General features: G+C 42.4%; 1 protein-coding gene across 4 annotated transcripts in view; it reads right to left on the bottom strand.

Moving 5' to 3' along the window:
* The window catches only part of LOC109965222 (neural cell adhesion molecule L1.1-like), an 88366-nt gene that overhangs the window by 28266 nt on the left and 43942 nt on the right, over positions 1-16158 (bottom strand). For all 4 annotated transcript variants that reach the window (XM_020609072.1, XM_020609071.1, XM_020609070.1 and 1 more), the window contains 7 exons: positions 15623-15745; positions 14123-14293; positions 12765-12876; positions 4528-4712; positions 3794-3925; positions 2816-2959; positions 2569-2680 (listed from right to left, as the gene is read on the bottom strand). In XM_020609072.1, coding sequence (XP_020464728.1) covers positions 2569-2680; positions 2816-2959; positions 3794-3925; positions 4528-4712; positions 12765-12876; positions 14123-14293; positions 15623-15745 — 979 coding nt within the window. The remainder of the gene's footprint in view (positions 1-2568; positions 2681-2815; positions 2960-3793; positions 3926-4527; positions 4713-12764; positions 12877-14122; positions 14294-15622; positions 15746-16158) is intronic.

Raw genomic sequence — 16158 nt, forward strand, 5'->3', positions numbered from 1 at the left:
CTGAATACTTATGACCCTGTGATATTTCAGTTTTTCTTTTTTAATAAATCTGCAAAAACGTCAAAAATTCTGTGTTTTTCTGTCAATATGGGGTGCTGTGTGTACATTAATGAGGAAAAAATGAACTTAAATGATTTTAGCATATGGCTGCAATATAACAAAGAGTGAAAAATTTAAAGGGGTCTGAATACTTTCCGTACCCACTGTATATTAGATTTAAAGTATCAGCCACAGATAACTGTGCATTCAGGAGGAAGGCTGAGGAAACAGTGGGACTATGTCATTCCAGGGTATGTAATAGTTCAAATTGGTAGGAGTTCAGGTAATGATGGTGGGGTAGCTATGTTTATCAAAAAAGGTTTGAATTTTAGTGTTGTTGATAGTAATATTGAATATGAATTGATAAGTGTAAATTTTTGGATAGGTGATGAGTGTTTAAGAGTGGTTAACTTTTATAACCCTTGTGCAACTACCCCTGCTGTTTCCTGTTCCTGTGGTAATCATATTCACTTGCTATTTACTGTGCCTGCACCATGTTGTGCTTCCTACCAGATTGTTTATGAATTAAGCTCACTAATTTCTAGGTTACTTCTTAGGTTAACTGGATAGCAGCTAATTTTTTGAGTTACAGCATACACCTGCACTACTTAAGCACCTATGTTACAGAATTTCTTGCTAATTTCCAAATTTAACTTGCTTCTTTAGGTCAGCTACTGTAGTTTAGAAGCTAGCTAAGAGAGTAGCTTAGTTGGTTTCTCCTTCTTCCTCTCCTTCTCTCTCTTGCTCGGAGTGTCGCATGGTTAGTTATTCCTCTGCCTCCTTCAGCAATAATGGTACTTGTAATAAATGTCAGATGTTAGCCGCATTGGAATCACAGCTTCACACCATGGAAAACAGCTTAGCTAGCCAGCCCATGTAGCTGGTGCAGGGTCTCCTAGATGTAGGTCAATCCAACCTAGCCACTAAAGGCTACATTCCATTATAAAGCCTCGTCCGGTTCTTTCAAACCAGGAACTCCGAGGGACGACTCAGACCACTTGAGTATATAAAAAATATAACCGTGCTGGTTTATTCAAAGAGTCACAGGCAAGAATTCACACTTCCAGTCCAGAGATCTTCCAACCCCCAGCCTGCCAAAAGCAGCCCGGAAGCAGAAAAAGACCCCGAACCAAGCATTGCTATACAATATTAATCCTTTCTGGGCTGTCGAACCGTGACGTCACCCGATAAGCAAGCCTTGCAGCTGCTATAACGTTTAGCCAAAACATGAGGAAAAGTCAAGGTGCGTGACTGTTGTTTTCGTGGTGTGTATCTAAAACAATTGGACATAACCTTACACATTAAGACAAATATTAAGACTAGCATTACAGTTGACACTAACAGCAGTTTTCCTGTAACCTTGACGTGCCTGCAGTCTGCACTGCAGGCTGAACAGTTAACAGCCTAAGCTAGTCACCCTGTCTGCACTAAACATTCCTAGACAACAAATCTCTGAATATCTATCTAACTAAAAAATAACCTAACACCACCCCCCCAGCACTTCCCAAGCAACTGGGATCACATAAAATAATTTGGTTACTAGAGTTTTCAAATGTCTCCAAATGATGTCCACCTGGACATCTTCTAGATAGAACAACTGAAAATCCTGTTTTAATGCTTTCCTCACCAAATTCTGACCTGGATTTGTCCACCCTTGTGGTTTTCACTCCACTATCTTTCTAGGTTCACCAGGCAAACCTGCACTCATACATTTCCAATAAAAAAACAAATAAAAGATTAGTCAAGGATAAATGTAAAGGTTTGTGCCTTTGTATGCTTGATTTAATATGACTTATGCTAATTTTGAATGTCTGATAGTAAAGGTCTGATAAAGCTTATAGGTAGCCTTCCCTGAGTTATGCTGCTATAGGCCTAGGCTGCTGGGGGCCCCATGATGCCCTGAGTTTCCCTCCTCCGTCTCCTGTCCTCTTCTCTCCTCTCCATGCATCTATATGCCACCATTATGCATCAATAACTGTGTGTCTCCTCTCACCTGTAGTGTGTCCTTTCTCTCTCTGTACCTTTCTGCAGGCAGCCCTGACTCTGGAGCTCTATGTTTCTGATGAGCAGTCACCAGCCACATCAAGCTGCCCATTACTTGATTGTTTTTTGTGTCTTGTTGCTTTTCTTTTCTTTTCTCTCTCCTCTATCCACTCACACCAACCGGTCAAGGCAGAAGGCTGCCCACCAAGAGCCGGGGTCTTTCGGAGGTTTCTTCTGTTAAAGGGAGTTTTTCCTCCCCGCTGTCGCCAAGTGCTTGCTCAAGGAGGATTTGTTAGGTTTTCCTCTATAATAATAGTGATAATAGTAAGGCGTAGATCTTACTTTGTATGGTGTCCTGAGATGACTTTTGTTGTGATTTGGCGCTATACAAATAAATTTGAATTGAATTTTGAAAAGAGACTGCAGACATGATTGTAGTCCTCGGGGTAAACAATTACTAACCATTTTATTTCGGACATCATATTTCAGACACAAAAAGGGGGGTGAAAGGTAAATTGTTTCAAATACTGTGCGTGTGTGTCTCACCATCTAATGTGTGGTCGTGGAGAGCCAAAGGATTCACAGTGTAGCCTGACGTCTCCACCCTCGATGACTCTATATACTATTCCATTAGAGGAAAGAATCTGAGGAGGGAGCTCTGAGAGGCACAGAGGACAGGGAAAAAAATCTTTATTTATCAAGTACATGCTAGAGTAGTATATCAAAGTACCAAACATTTTGAACAGGCTGAGAGGAATGTGAGCCAGGCATTGAACCTTACACATACACATACCAACAACAAAGAGGTAGGTGTTGAGGAGGATGGAACCGTGTTTGTTGGTGGCTTCACACTGATACACAGCGGTGTCAGCAAATACGACATCCCTCAGTTTCAACACACCACCTAATACATCCCGACGAGGATCATGAGCCACCGCTACACAGTGGAGGAGAAGAATGGTGAGAAAGAATGACAGGAGGCATGGAGGAGGGGATGAGGTTGTTAGTTTGTCAAACAGAAACTGAACACATAGAAATGTTTAACCAAGATGTCCTCCAGTGAATGAGAGAGCAGCTGTTACTGGCCTGACCTCTTTTGTATCTTTCCTCACTGTTTCATTTCTTATTTTATCAGCTGTGGTTCTTAGGAGTTCATTTTTAACCTGGATTCTTCTATCTTTCTTTCTTTCCTTCCTTTCTTTCCTTCCTCTCTCTCCCTCTTTTTCTTTCTCCCTGTCTTCTTTATGAGTCATTCAAGAATATTAGCTAAGCATATCATAACACCAGCATCTTTCCAAATTCATGTGCATTTAAGAGGCTCTGTGGAGCCAGAAAATTATTGCTCCTCTTTTCTAAAATCGATCTGTGGTCATCAAGCTTTGTGTAATGTAACCATAGAGTGAACCAGAGGAAAAGCTGATTAAAAGTGCTCATTATTGGACATGGAAATACAAAATGTAGGCCAAATTAAGCATCAAAGCTAAAAGGGGCATTTAAGTACATAAGTACTTATGGACAAGCTTAAGTAATTTGCAGATAAGGGTTCTGCAGGGAAAAAAAACTTTTTTTTACATGTACATTATAAGCAATAAATAATTTATTGGTATAGTATTAGGTTCAGCAAGTACTGAGTTTTATTCAGATGGAACCTTTTCTTCTTCAGGAATAAAATCAAAAATAATACACTAAGTTACACTTTGGTTTTTTTAACACACTCTAGAACAAAATCAACAAAACCACAGGATTGAGAAAACATTCAAAGTTAATGTACCTGTGATCGGCTGACCATTGATGCTCCAGGTGATGGTTGGGGTCGGGTTGCCTTCAGCCTGACAGTCCAATCGCACAGTTTCTCCCGGAGCATACATCAAGCTCTGAGGCTCCTTTACCCAGTAGGGAGCCGCTACAATCAAAATACAACTGCAACTTACTGCTGTCATTGAGAATTGCCTATAAATCTGTAATAAAAAGCCTGTGTGGGATCAATAAAAATTCTACCCTGTGTTACAAACTTGGGGAATGTAGTTTGAAAGACATTGGCATTTGGGAAAAGTTTAATTAAATGTTACTGAGTTGCATTAGAGGAATTGCAGGACACAGTGTTTTGGAGACAGAAAGTCAAGAAATCTTGGCCTTAATTTTGACCATTTTTAAATATTGTCTCTTGTGAATCCTCCAACTTATCAAAACTGTAACACTCAGTTACTGGAGAATTCCATTCAAATCGCTGTTTGCAAAAAGATTATATCTTTCTTAACATTTGTTGTTTCTTGTGATGAGATATTCTTTGCAGTCAAATGTTTACTGGCTTTAATTTTGCCATATTCAAATAAGGTTAGTTAACTGCTTATCTGCCAATAAAAGACCCTTTGAAAGAACTGCATCCTCTTTGTGTTCTCTGCCATCAAGCACAGAAAGTTTCAAAACTAACACAGCAGATACCTGATAACATTCAGTGGTGTGTCCTGTTGTGTAATGTATGCCACTGTGTGCTCTGCAACATACCTTCCACAGTGACAGTAAAGGAGTGGGTGACAAACCCATGGCTGTTCGAAGCCCTACACTCATACTCTCCGTCATCATTCTCGGAGATGCTGTCAAAGCGAAGCCAGTGCTTATAAATATCCAAATCCCCAGTTGTTTCGTCCAGCCTGCCATCTTTCTTTTTCCATTCCACCTTTGGAGTTGGTCTGCAGAGGCAGACAAAATATTGAAAAGAAAAACAAAGAGAACAGAAAGACAGAAACCGAAAGATCACAATGAGAAGTGGCAATAGAACTAAATAGATGATCATGTTAATGATGTACTGCTAATGATGTTCATCAATAAGGAACAATTAAATGACAATATGACACAATGACAGGCCATGGAGACAAACCTCCTAGAGACAGTAGAATTATCAGATCATTTGTGAACATTTTCCAAAACCGTGTATACTGTATACACTGTAGATTTAGCTAAATTCTTAAACTGGCAGCCAGGTGAAACTTAAACTTCACTTCTGGGGAGTGTTCCACATCAGCTAAGGATGTTAAGAAAGTTTCTACCACCATAATGTCCATTACTAAATCCAACTGAAAAAAAATTTGCATGGATGATCTATAATCCTAGACTATTACAGATCAAATGGCACTGCCTGATGTCATGAATGCTGCATGTGATGACATCACAGCAGAAGCCTGCAGGGGATGCATACAACACTCCAGATGATTCTTCTCCTGCTGTATTGTCAGGGGGAATATCAGGTGTGGGGTAGATGAAAATCTGTGGCCAGACTGACAGGAGCCACATCAGGCTCTGTGACTCAATTCCTTGATGTACAGTAGCACTTTCATTTTGTAGTCTGTGATTTTGTCTTGCTATGCCATATATATCTGTTGCATATCTGTCTTAGACAGTACTTTTTTGAATCATTACTTTACTTCAAATGGAAGTGCTCCATTGCCATACTGACAAAACAGCTAAACATTGTGACACCTTTTATGGGGTTTACTTATTCAGTGACTTAAGGATTTAGTGTTGAACCATGAGCTAAAGGTTTTGGGTGAGGGATATTCTTCTGCTGAAGAACTAGTGTGTTGTGCTGTTTGTATAAACAGATCTGACAAATGCATATTAAGACAGAATGATAGAGAATGATAGTGATGTTTCAAGAAGTAGCCAGGGCTACTAAAAAAACTGTAATATCAAACTACTATTTCCAAAATCAACAATGAATATTCAAAAGGGAGATGTGACCTGGCTTCTGAGATTACACCATACCTTAACATGCAGAGACTAATGGTGATGGACATAACTGTAAATGGCACTTGTGCCACGTGTACTCCCTATTACACTGTTTAGAACTTTTGCATACAGTACTTGCAAATGCACAACACTAGTGTAATAATGTTAAAATTTTAAATAGACTAAGTTTAACACGATCTCACTGTCAGAAAGTATACACATCTGTCAACGAGTCTGCACTCATCTATAAATAAATTTGCTTGATCTTTAAAGTATCTGTCAGGTTTGCTTTGTGCCACCTGCCTCTCCTCCTTGTTCTTTCTCTCTCCCTCTCTCCTCTCTGCAGGCTCTCTGTCCTGGGTGTGGCACACAGCTGTGCTGAGTTACACAGCTGAGACTATGGCTTGATCATAACAAAATGTACTGGCCACAATGGACTCTGCAGGCTCCGGTTCTGACAACCGCACCAACCCATCCTCCTTTGCAAGATATGGTGCCCAAATCGACCACCTCAGACAGGCCCTCCACCAGCAAATGGAGATCATTATGAACCTCACCCAGCAGGTAACTCAGCTGTCTAACACTCTCTCAGCTCACTGCAGCCATGATGCCTCCCCCTACATTCGTTCAACACTCATCTCACGTTCGGCACACTAGCCCGACCTGAGAACCCCCCATGCCAGACCCCGAACCCTTTTCATGGAGAAGTGGAAAGGTGTCAGGGCTTTATGTTACAATGTCGCCATGTGTTCGACAAACAGCCCTGTGCCTTCCACTCTGATCATACTAAAATCAACTTTGTTATAAACAGACTCCGAGAGAGAGTATTGACTTGGGCTGAAGCAGCTGACTCCCAGGGGAGATTCATCGGGGCTACCATTGATGAGTTTTTTCATGACTTACAAACCACTTTCGATCATACCGATCATCAGGGCAGCGCAACCAGACAGCTCATGTCAATACGTTAGGGGTCGTGCAGTACACTATTGAGTTTAGGGTGATGGCTACAGAAGCTGGGTGGAATGATTAGGCCCTGCATGGCACTTTTTGGCATATGTTGCAGGAGTACATCAAAGATGAATTAGCAACAAGAGACAAACCCCCGGATTTCAATTCACTAGCAGACCTGGCTACCAGGATTGATAATAGAATACGAGAGAGTCGGAGAAAAAGAGCAGAGAACGCCACACACCAAACCCTCTCAGTATAAAATCAAGCAGCCCAGTCCATCTCAAAACCCGTTCATATCCTCAAAAGGATTCTGGGGGGGCTTCATCATCAGAACAATAACCGATGCAGTTCAGCGTCTCTCCCCCCAAGAGTGTGCTTGACGCATCAAAACCGGGGCTTACCTGTACTGGGGGAACCAGTCACACCAGATCCGTAGTTGCCCGATACATCCAAAAGACGAGGTCTACCTGTGAGAGTGGGGGCACTAGCAGGCCACTCCAAGACAACCACCACAAGTTCAACTAGCCTAGAGATCCCAGTCACCCTGGAGGTTTCTGGCCACACATTCCCCACATACCCCTCACGCATTTCCCTCTCAGCCCTCATGGACTCTGATGCAGGGGGATACTCTTATTGACCATACTTTAGTAAAAAAAAAATTGAATTTAACACCAGAACAAGGGAGACCACAGTCTTGAAACTCATGCCATAGACGTTCACCAGCTAGCTATCATTACCCACCAGACTCCTCCTGTTAAATTGACCATAGCTGGAAATCACCACGAGACTGCACAGTTTAAGATTCTAACATTCCCTCAGACACCCCTCGTCCCGGGGCTCTCCTGGCTAACAACCCAGAACCCTCAGATTGATTGGCAAACCAGAACTATCACCAGGTGAAGTCCTTCCTGTTTGTCATCATGTCTTCAAGTGGTCCAGCCTTCCCTCACTTCTTCCTGCACAGGCAATACACAAGAGAACCCCGACCTATCCAAGGTCCCCACCATTTACCATGATCTCAGTGATGCGTTCAACAAGGACCAAGCTATATTGCTACCTTCACACTGACCATACGACTGCGCGATTGATCTTCTCCCTGGTGCCACCTTGCCAACCAGCAGGCTGTTTAACATCTCAAAACCTGAGAGACAAGCAATGGAGGACTACTTTCAAACATCACTGAAAGCAGGTATTATACATCCATCGTCTCCACCATTGGGGGTGGGGTTTTTCTTTGTGGGGAAGAAGGATGGTGGCCTCTGTCCCTGCTTTGATTACAGGGGTCTCCATAACATTACCATTAAAAATAAATATCCACTTCCTCTTCTTCACTCCACTTTTGAGTCTCTCCAGGGATCTTCACAAAGCTTGACCTGAGAAACGCTTATCACCTAGTGAGGATTCGGGATGGTAATGAGTCGAAGACTGCATTCAAAACACCCCACGGGCACTTTGAATACCTTGTCATGCCCTTTGGCCTCACTAACACCCCCACAGTGTTCCAAGCCTTAATCAACGATGTCCTCAGAGACTTCCTGGGCTGGTTTGTGTTTGTCTATCTGGACAATATTCTCATCTACTCCTCCTCCCTTGCAGAACACTAGAATCACATCAGATAAGTCCTCCTATGGCTCCTAGGGAATCGATTATGTGTGAAGTTTGAAAAGTGTCAGGTTTGCCCCGCTGCACCTGCCTATCTCACCTCCCTCACTCTGTTTCTCTTTTTCAGCCCTGATTACACCATCTGGTACACCTGCTCCACATCCCCTTATTGTCACCAGCTGCATCTTATTAGTTCTACTCCTATATATACCCCGCTCACCTATCACTCACTTGCCAGTTCAATCTCGTTCCCAGGCTCTTACCACCGTTGTTTGTGTTCGACTGTTTGTTTCTCTCTGCTCCTGCCAGTTCTATTGCAGGACTCCCCGTTGCCACACTCCTCCTGTTATCTTCCTCCTCGGACTACTCCTCCGGACCTTGGATTCTCTTCCATTCCAGTCTCACCATTCAGGTCGATGCACAGTCACCAGTAACATTCTGTACAAATTCCTGCCTTTTTTTCTCCTCAGTTAACACCATGTCCACATCGACCAGCGCAGGAGTGACCCCAGCGTCCACAGCCCAGCCTACCCCCATCCATCTCACCACAGACTGTTTTCTCTGCTGCAGATCGACACCCGGTTACTCTCATCATCTAGGCCTGCCTGTTTTCTTGTTTTGTCACTACACTGTAAATAAAATAGCACTGCTTGCACTGAAGTCAGCTACCTGGGTCCGCCTATCCTTTTGCTCGTTCACTTCCATGTCCGAACAGACATAACAAAAAAGTGTGACTTCCATTCAAAGATGGTTACCTTTCTGGGTTTCGTCATAGAGAGCAGCCAGATCTGAGCTGACCCTGCAAAGGTCAGAGTAGTCACTGAGTGGCCAACACTTGGTAACTAGAGGGACCTGCAATGCCTCCTTGGTTTTGTGAACTTCTATCGGCACTTCATATGGGGCTACAGTTCTGTAGCAGCCCCACTTACCCGATTAACATCCACCAAGATGAAGTTTGTTTGGACCAAGGAGGCGGAGTAGGCTTTCTGGGACTTAAAACACCAGTTTACCACAGACCCTGTGTTGATTCAACCAGACCCCTCCAGGCAATTCATTGTGGAAGTTGATGCCTCAGACACCAGGGTAGGGGCTGTTCTCTCTCAGCGAGCCGAAAAGGACCACATATTCCACCCATGTGCCTACTTCTCCCGATGGCTTACACAAGCTGAAAGGAATTATGGTGTGGGTAACAAGGAACTCCTAGTGGTAAAATAGCACTTGAAGAGTGGCGACATCTGCTAGAGGGTCTGTCCAGACCAAGAAAACCTTTCTTGGTCTGGACAGACCATAAAAATCTTTCCTATCTTCAGTCCGCCAAACACCTCAACCCACAGCACTCATGCTGGGCTATGTTTTTTGGCCAATTCAGGTTCACCCTCACTTATCGCCCAGGCTCCCAAAACAAGAAACCTGATGCCGTATCCTGGCAGTTCAGTCCACCGATCATGGAGGAGACTCCAAATACCATATTACCCCCCTCCTGTGTAATAGCTGCAGTGTCCTGGGACAGAGAGGGGACCGTACGGGAGGCCCTTCAACAACAACCGGCCCCAGAGGAAGCCCTGCCAGACAGACTCTTTGTCTCAGACCCCTATGAGAGACCAAGTCTTACAATGGGCCCACTCCTCCCGATTGGCCTGCCACCCAGGATGCCATCAAACTATTTTGCTCCTAAACCGGCACTTCTGGTGGCCCACATTCGACAAAGATACAAGTGAGTTTGCGCAAGCATGTCATATCTGTGCCCAATCTAAATCTTCCCATCAATACCCTGCAGGTGTCCTACGCCCACTACCCATACCCAGTTGGCCTTTGTCTCACATCACAGTAGACTTTGTAACTAGTCTTCCTCCATCCCAAGGCAACACAGCTATACTAACCATCATCGACCGTTTCTCCAAAACAGCCCATTTCATCACCCTACCTCAGTTGCCATCAGCCCATGAGACGGCTAACCTCCTGGTTCAACACGTGTTTCGACTTCAAAAATCCTTGCAGACATTGTCTCAGACCAAGGTCCTCAGTGTATCTCACAAGTGTGGTCCTCCTTTTGTTCTGTCATCGGGGCCAAGTCCAGTCTCACCTCAGGTTTCCATCCACAAACAAACGAACAGGTAGAGAGACTGAACCAGGATCTCAAAAACATCCTTCACTGCATCATAGGTAATGAACCTGATTCATGGAGCATACTGTTGTCTTGGGTTGAATACTCATACAATTCTCTCACCAGCACCGCTTCAGGCGTTACACCATTTGAAGCATCCTTGGGCTACCAGCCACCACTCCTACCCGATGAAGAAACAGACATCGCTGTACCCTCCATCCAGTCTCACATCTGCCGCTGTCAACACATCTGGGCAGAAACCAAGGCTGCACTTGCATGTACAGCGGAACAAAATCACCATCTGGTGGGCCACCATCGTTGGGCAGCACCAACCTATGAGAAGGGCTGAGTTGCACAGCTGAGATTAGTTGATTCATCATCAACATCCTATTTAAGACTCTGGCAGATGCTCCGCCAGTGCCAGTATGTTGAGGATTACTTCCATGACACTTTGGCTCTCCCTGTTATCCCTCCTGAAACTACTACTGCTTTCTGCCCCTGCAACTCTTCACGTCTCTCCAGCCTCCTAGCCACGCCACCCCTGTTCGTCTCCCTCCAAGCTCTCCAGCAACACTTGCTTCATCTCTCCTGGCTGACATCTTCCCCCTCTGCTCTCAGGTCAGTCAGCATAAGCCACTACCAGCTGTACTCATCATCTCCTGTCCTCTCTGCTGCCAGAGCTTGCTGCCTCAGACTGCAACACTCAATTCCTCTCCCTGGACTTCCCCACTCAGTGAGCTCCTGTGAATTCTCTTCCCTGACGAACCTACTCATCCCTACAGCTGTTTTATATTGTATAAATGAGCTTCTCCTTCAGTTCATTAAATCCCTGCAGCATCTGAATCCACCAGAACATATACAGTATGCTGAATCATCACTATTCTGAGAAATGTTGTCATACTGAAAAAGGCTGCAGCAACAAATGCAGATTAGTGTTGTTACATTGTTGATACTGATGGTTTCAGTATGTGTAATCCAACTTGTAGTCTTTTTCCATTAGCGTGGGTCAGCCTGTTTTTATCATGTAGATCTGGGCAGGGTTGCGTTGGCCTCATTCTCATTTAGTTCTAATAGCGGGGGTAATTATGTTGGCCGAGGGGGGCTGAGCTCTGCCTTCAGCGGAGCTGACTCATCAAGACATGTGATTGGCTGAAATGTCACACCATCACAGTGACTGGGTTGGCACTAATACCATGAAACCGTGCTGTCATAACATCAATGTGATGGAAAATACTTACATTCAGCATTTGCTTTTTATTCATAATCCACCAACAGCTCCATGTTGCAAGCTCATCCTCGTAACACCACACTGATACCGCAAGATATGCATTGCTTCTATTACATTGGCAGTTTGCCTCACACCCATGTGATCAAGATATACAGTGTATTTTATTGTGCTTTAGAAACAAGATTGCACTGGCTCAGGTGCAGCTTGGTACAGCTTTGCAGCATATACAGAGGCTCAGCATGAGAGGCTGACAAATGCCATTGGGGTCATCTGAAAGTTCAGACTTCAGACAGTTCAACTTTTGACAAGGCACACCTGTTAACTGAAAACCAAATGTCTTCAGTAATAATCAAAAAATTAGAAAAAAAATAGGAAAAAAATTATGTAAAGGTGTGTCCAAACATTTGACTGGTACTGTACATATAGGTGAAGACTTCTGAAGTGTTATTTCCCATCATAATGACTTTGATCAAACAGTCTCACACAAAATGTATAATAGCTACGTTGGTGCAAAATGCAAAATGTACTAGTCTCACAATTACACCTCCAAAATTGTAACATTGCAACATTTTCTGGATTGAAAATTGTGACAAGGCAATGTCTTTCTGGCAGCAAAATCTAAAGGTTACGTTTAGGCATAGAAACTACATGGTTATGGTTAAGGAAATTCCCAGAGTTTGGTTAAAACACTCAAATTAAAAGTAAAACGTTGCACAGTGTCAGACATGGGACACAATCTCCGGTTGTCTGTGCAAGAGCAAGGTGTTTGTTGCACCCATTCATCTGCCCCAACCACCACCTGTTTTTAACTTTCTATAGTTAAAAACTGCTTCACTTCAACATACACTAAATGTTAGCTTCTTGATAAACACTCCAGTCCAGTTGGTGGCAGTAATGCACCATAAAATACCAAGAAGAAGAGCATGAAGCAGGACACTGGACTACAATACAAAAAATATTGGCATGTCACAATTTTACAACCATTATTGTGACATTAATTAATTTTACACTGTAGACCAATGTAGCTATTGTACATTTTCAGGAGATGTTTGTGCATAGGTGTAACAGTATATACAGTATACAGTATATGTATATACACACACAAATGGCATCACACACTGAAATCCTTACAGGCCTGTGGGGATACATTCAAGGGTGACAGTATGACCCCTAAGAGCCAGCACTGGAGTGTGGGAGCCAGTGGGATGGAGGAGGTGGGGTTTTCTACCATGAACACCATTACCTGAGAGAGGGAGAGAGAGAGAGAGACCATCTTAACATTAATACAAACTAAACTGTAATGGATTCCTTTTTTAAATATCACTTATTTAAGTGACTTTTCTTCCCTGTTACTGAAATGTGCAAAATTATAAATGTGTACTATTCCGTGAAAACCACACGTTTAATTTTAGTAAACCTGAAGAATTAAGTGCATGTTCATGGGCTGAGATAATTCTCCTAATCTTAAGCTAAATAAACTATTTAAACGCCCACTGGAGTATCTGACAACTGTTGTCACAAAGCTGAAAACAGTGTTGTTAATAATTAAAATAACTATATATCACATTTCTAAACACAGTTATGCAGGAACCCGTGCTTAGTAGTAACAACAAAACAGCAAAAACAATGTATTCATAAAAATGCATCTGTTCACTTACTTATCGAGTCTTAAAATGCAAGGGTGGAACTGATTGGTTGGTTCTTGTCACATGAACCGCATTGCACTTGTTGCATTCTTAAAAGTTTAAATAATTTTGTCTTGCTACTATGCTGACATGCATCAAAGGTTGGGGCACCACTCTTTATTATGAGCACGCTTGTCACGCGTCTCCATTTAAAATAACGAATTTGAGCACACAAAAGACACGAAAAGTGAACAACCCCTAATGGTACTTTCAAACCAAAATTTGCCTTGCAAAATGTACTCACAGTCGTGGTTGTTTCAGAGAAGCACTGAGTCAACTGTACGGTCATTTTGGAGGCTAATAGTTTGTGTTGCTGTTGAACTGTACAGCATTATCCAGAGAGGTGTTTTTATTTAGCATAGTGTCACCGTGGACTGTCACCGTGGACAAAATAACAGAAAGACCTCTCAGTCTAACACATTCTAATTCAGTAGCAGGACTGACAGGACTGGGCATTTAGAACAGGTGGAGTGGGGCCAAATGAAAAATGCAAATGACTTTAACTATTTGAAATGTAGTATCCAGTGTTAGGGTTAGGATTACAGTAAAACCTACCCTTTATCTAACCCTTGACCAATACAAATTTTAAAAATGTCCCCTAACTTTGAATGGAAGTAAACAACAAAATTAATGGTGTACAGTATGCCCTGAAGCAAATGATATCCTCCAGCTCCAGCTCTCAAACCAACTGGGAAAATTTGTACTGGGGCATTAACACAGTGCTCTACCACCACCATGAATGTCTTAAATAAACCCAACACCTTTATGTATGTTTACGGATTTGCAGTTTGTGTGTATACTCACTGGGCGTGACATTGAGGCTGACCGTGGTCGCAGAGAGAATCATGCTGGCTGCTGCATATTGGGCAAAGCACATGTAGTCATCTCTGCTGTCACTCTTTAGAAGATTAGAAAAGTACAACTTCCCATCCAGGCCAACCATCACTCTCTCACTCTGTTTAATGTGCACCAGCCCTGAAATAAACAAGACAGAGGAAAGTTAAAGCAGGAAAGAAAAAGAAATTGAGAAGGTTGTTGTAATTAGTTATTTCATGCTGTGAAAACTACCATGGATTCTGTGGAGTCACTTAGTTTTATTGTGTTCAGATTTTGTGTGTGTGTGTTTTACTGTTAATTTATCTCCACCTTTGGTTTGGATGCCATCAGCTCTTATCCACCTGTGTCTCACTAGGTGATTACTCTCTCAGATTTGTGTGTGTATACTCTCACCTGCCACTTTATTAGGTACACCTGTACAATTTTGTGCAATTCAGTGAAACACATCTGGCTTACATCTTATAAGATCTGTGCTTATAAAGCTCAAAATGTTGTACTGGACTACATTATATTCAGAGGTGTTCCTAATATTTTGACCCTCTCATGTATGTAGCCGTGGAGGACAAAAATATAGAGACACCTCTGAATATAATGTAGTACAACACCACCTTTAACTATGACCTCAATAATAAACATATAATTGTATTTACACATTTATGGCAATTTCACCTAAAACTGAACCATTCTGAGCTTCATAAATTCTGATGTTAAGGTGGAAGTGTTGAACTGAAGTGCATACAATTGTACAGGTGTACAGTGTATACTCCAAGTACATCTTCCTGTTTGCCAATTTGTCCTAGTACTCTCAGTAGTCAAACAATCCAGCCATCCCTTGTGTTACGCAATCTTCTCTCATGTATGACCCAGCTAGTTTTTGACTCCTGCCTCTTCCTGCTCCCTCTCTGCTACTCGCCTTCAGTTATTCTGACCTTGACTCTGCCTGAGTTTATGCCTTTGACTGATCCTTGTGTTTACCATCACTGCACTGAATGCATGCTTGTGCTGGACCTCATGCCCTTGAATTAAAAGAAAGATTTTGAGCTGTTACCAGCGTCATATCTCATCCCTGCTTCTCAGTCTTTTCTATGGTCTCTAGTTGTCACATATGCAATATGTAGTGTGCATTTGTTGTGCAAAATCAGTTATTGTTTTTATTTTTAAGTGGCTTGAAGCCGCTGTAACGCTGTAGTGCACTGAAATAATGACTTTGAAGTGTTTCTTGAAGTGCACAGAGAGAAATAGTAATAGAGGACAAGGAAAGAAACATAAAGAATTCAGAAACATTATCTGACAGTGATGCATTCAATAGTATGAGTGGAAATGCTCTGCAATGCACCATAATGAAGCAACACAGTCCCACAGTCCTCTCAGCTCAAATGATGCAAGCAAATCCTACAGAACTATCAAATAAACTAGCAGATGAAAAATTGGACAGAAGACTTGAAGCCAAATGAAAAACAAACTCACTTTTGTCCATCCAGTAGATGTGTGGAGGAGTTGAGCTTTCTGGAGGGTTGCAGGGCAGGATGATACTGTCTCCCTCATACGCTGCTATCTTATGTATTTTTTGTTCTTTCGGAACTGGTCGAGCTAAAATGCAAAGCAACAAATTATTAGTTAATGACTTTATGTTCTTCATACAGCTTTTATTCCGTCTCATAGTCCCTGTTGATTTGAGTAAAGAAAAAATGAAGGTAGCATTATCGTTGGCTGTGAACTAACTAATTGCATTTGCTGCATTTACAGAAAATCTGTAATGGTTTTGTTCAGGAAGCAGTAGATGATGCAGTAAGATGTTGTAAGCATGAAGTGAGTCATTGCTCCTTTCTTTCTTCGGTTTTTTATTTCAGCAGAGGATGGTACTATCAAGCTTCCTGTCTGTACACAGAGGTTGGGTTCATACTATACACTTAACAAAAGATATGATAATAATAAACATGTACAACGTGTATGAAGTGAAAACATACAAACCAAGTCAAGATTATTCTGAATCATAGGTAAAG

Source organism: Monopterus albus, unplaced genomic scaffold (assembly GCF_001952655.1).
Source record: "Monopterus albus unplaced genomic scaffold, M_albus_1.0 scaffold98.1, whole genome shotgun sequence".
Lineage (NCBI taxonomy): Eukaryota > Metazoa > Chordata > Actinopteri > Synbranchiformes > Synbranchidae > Monopterus > Monopterus albus.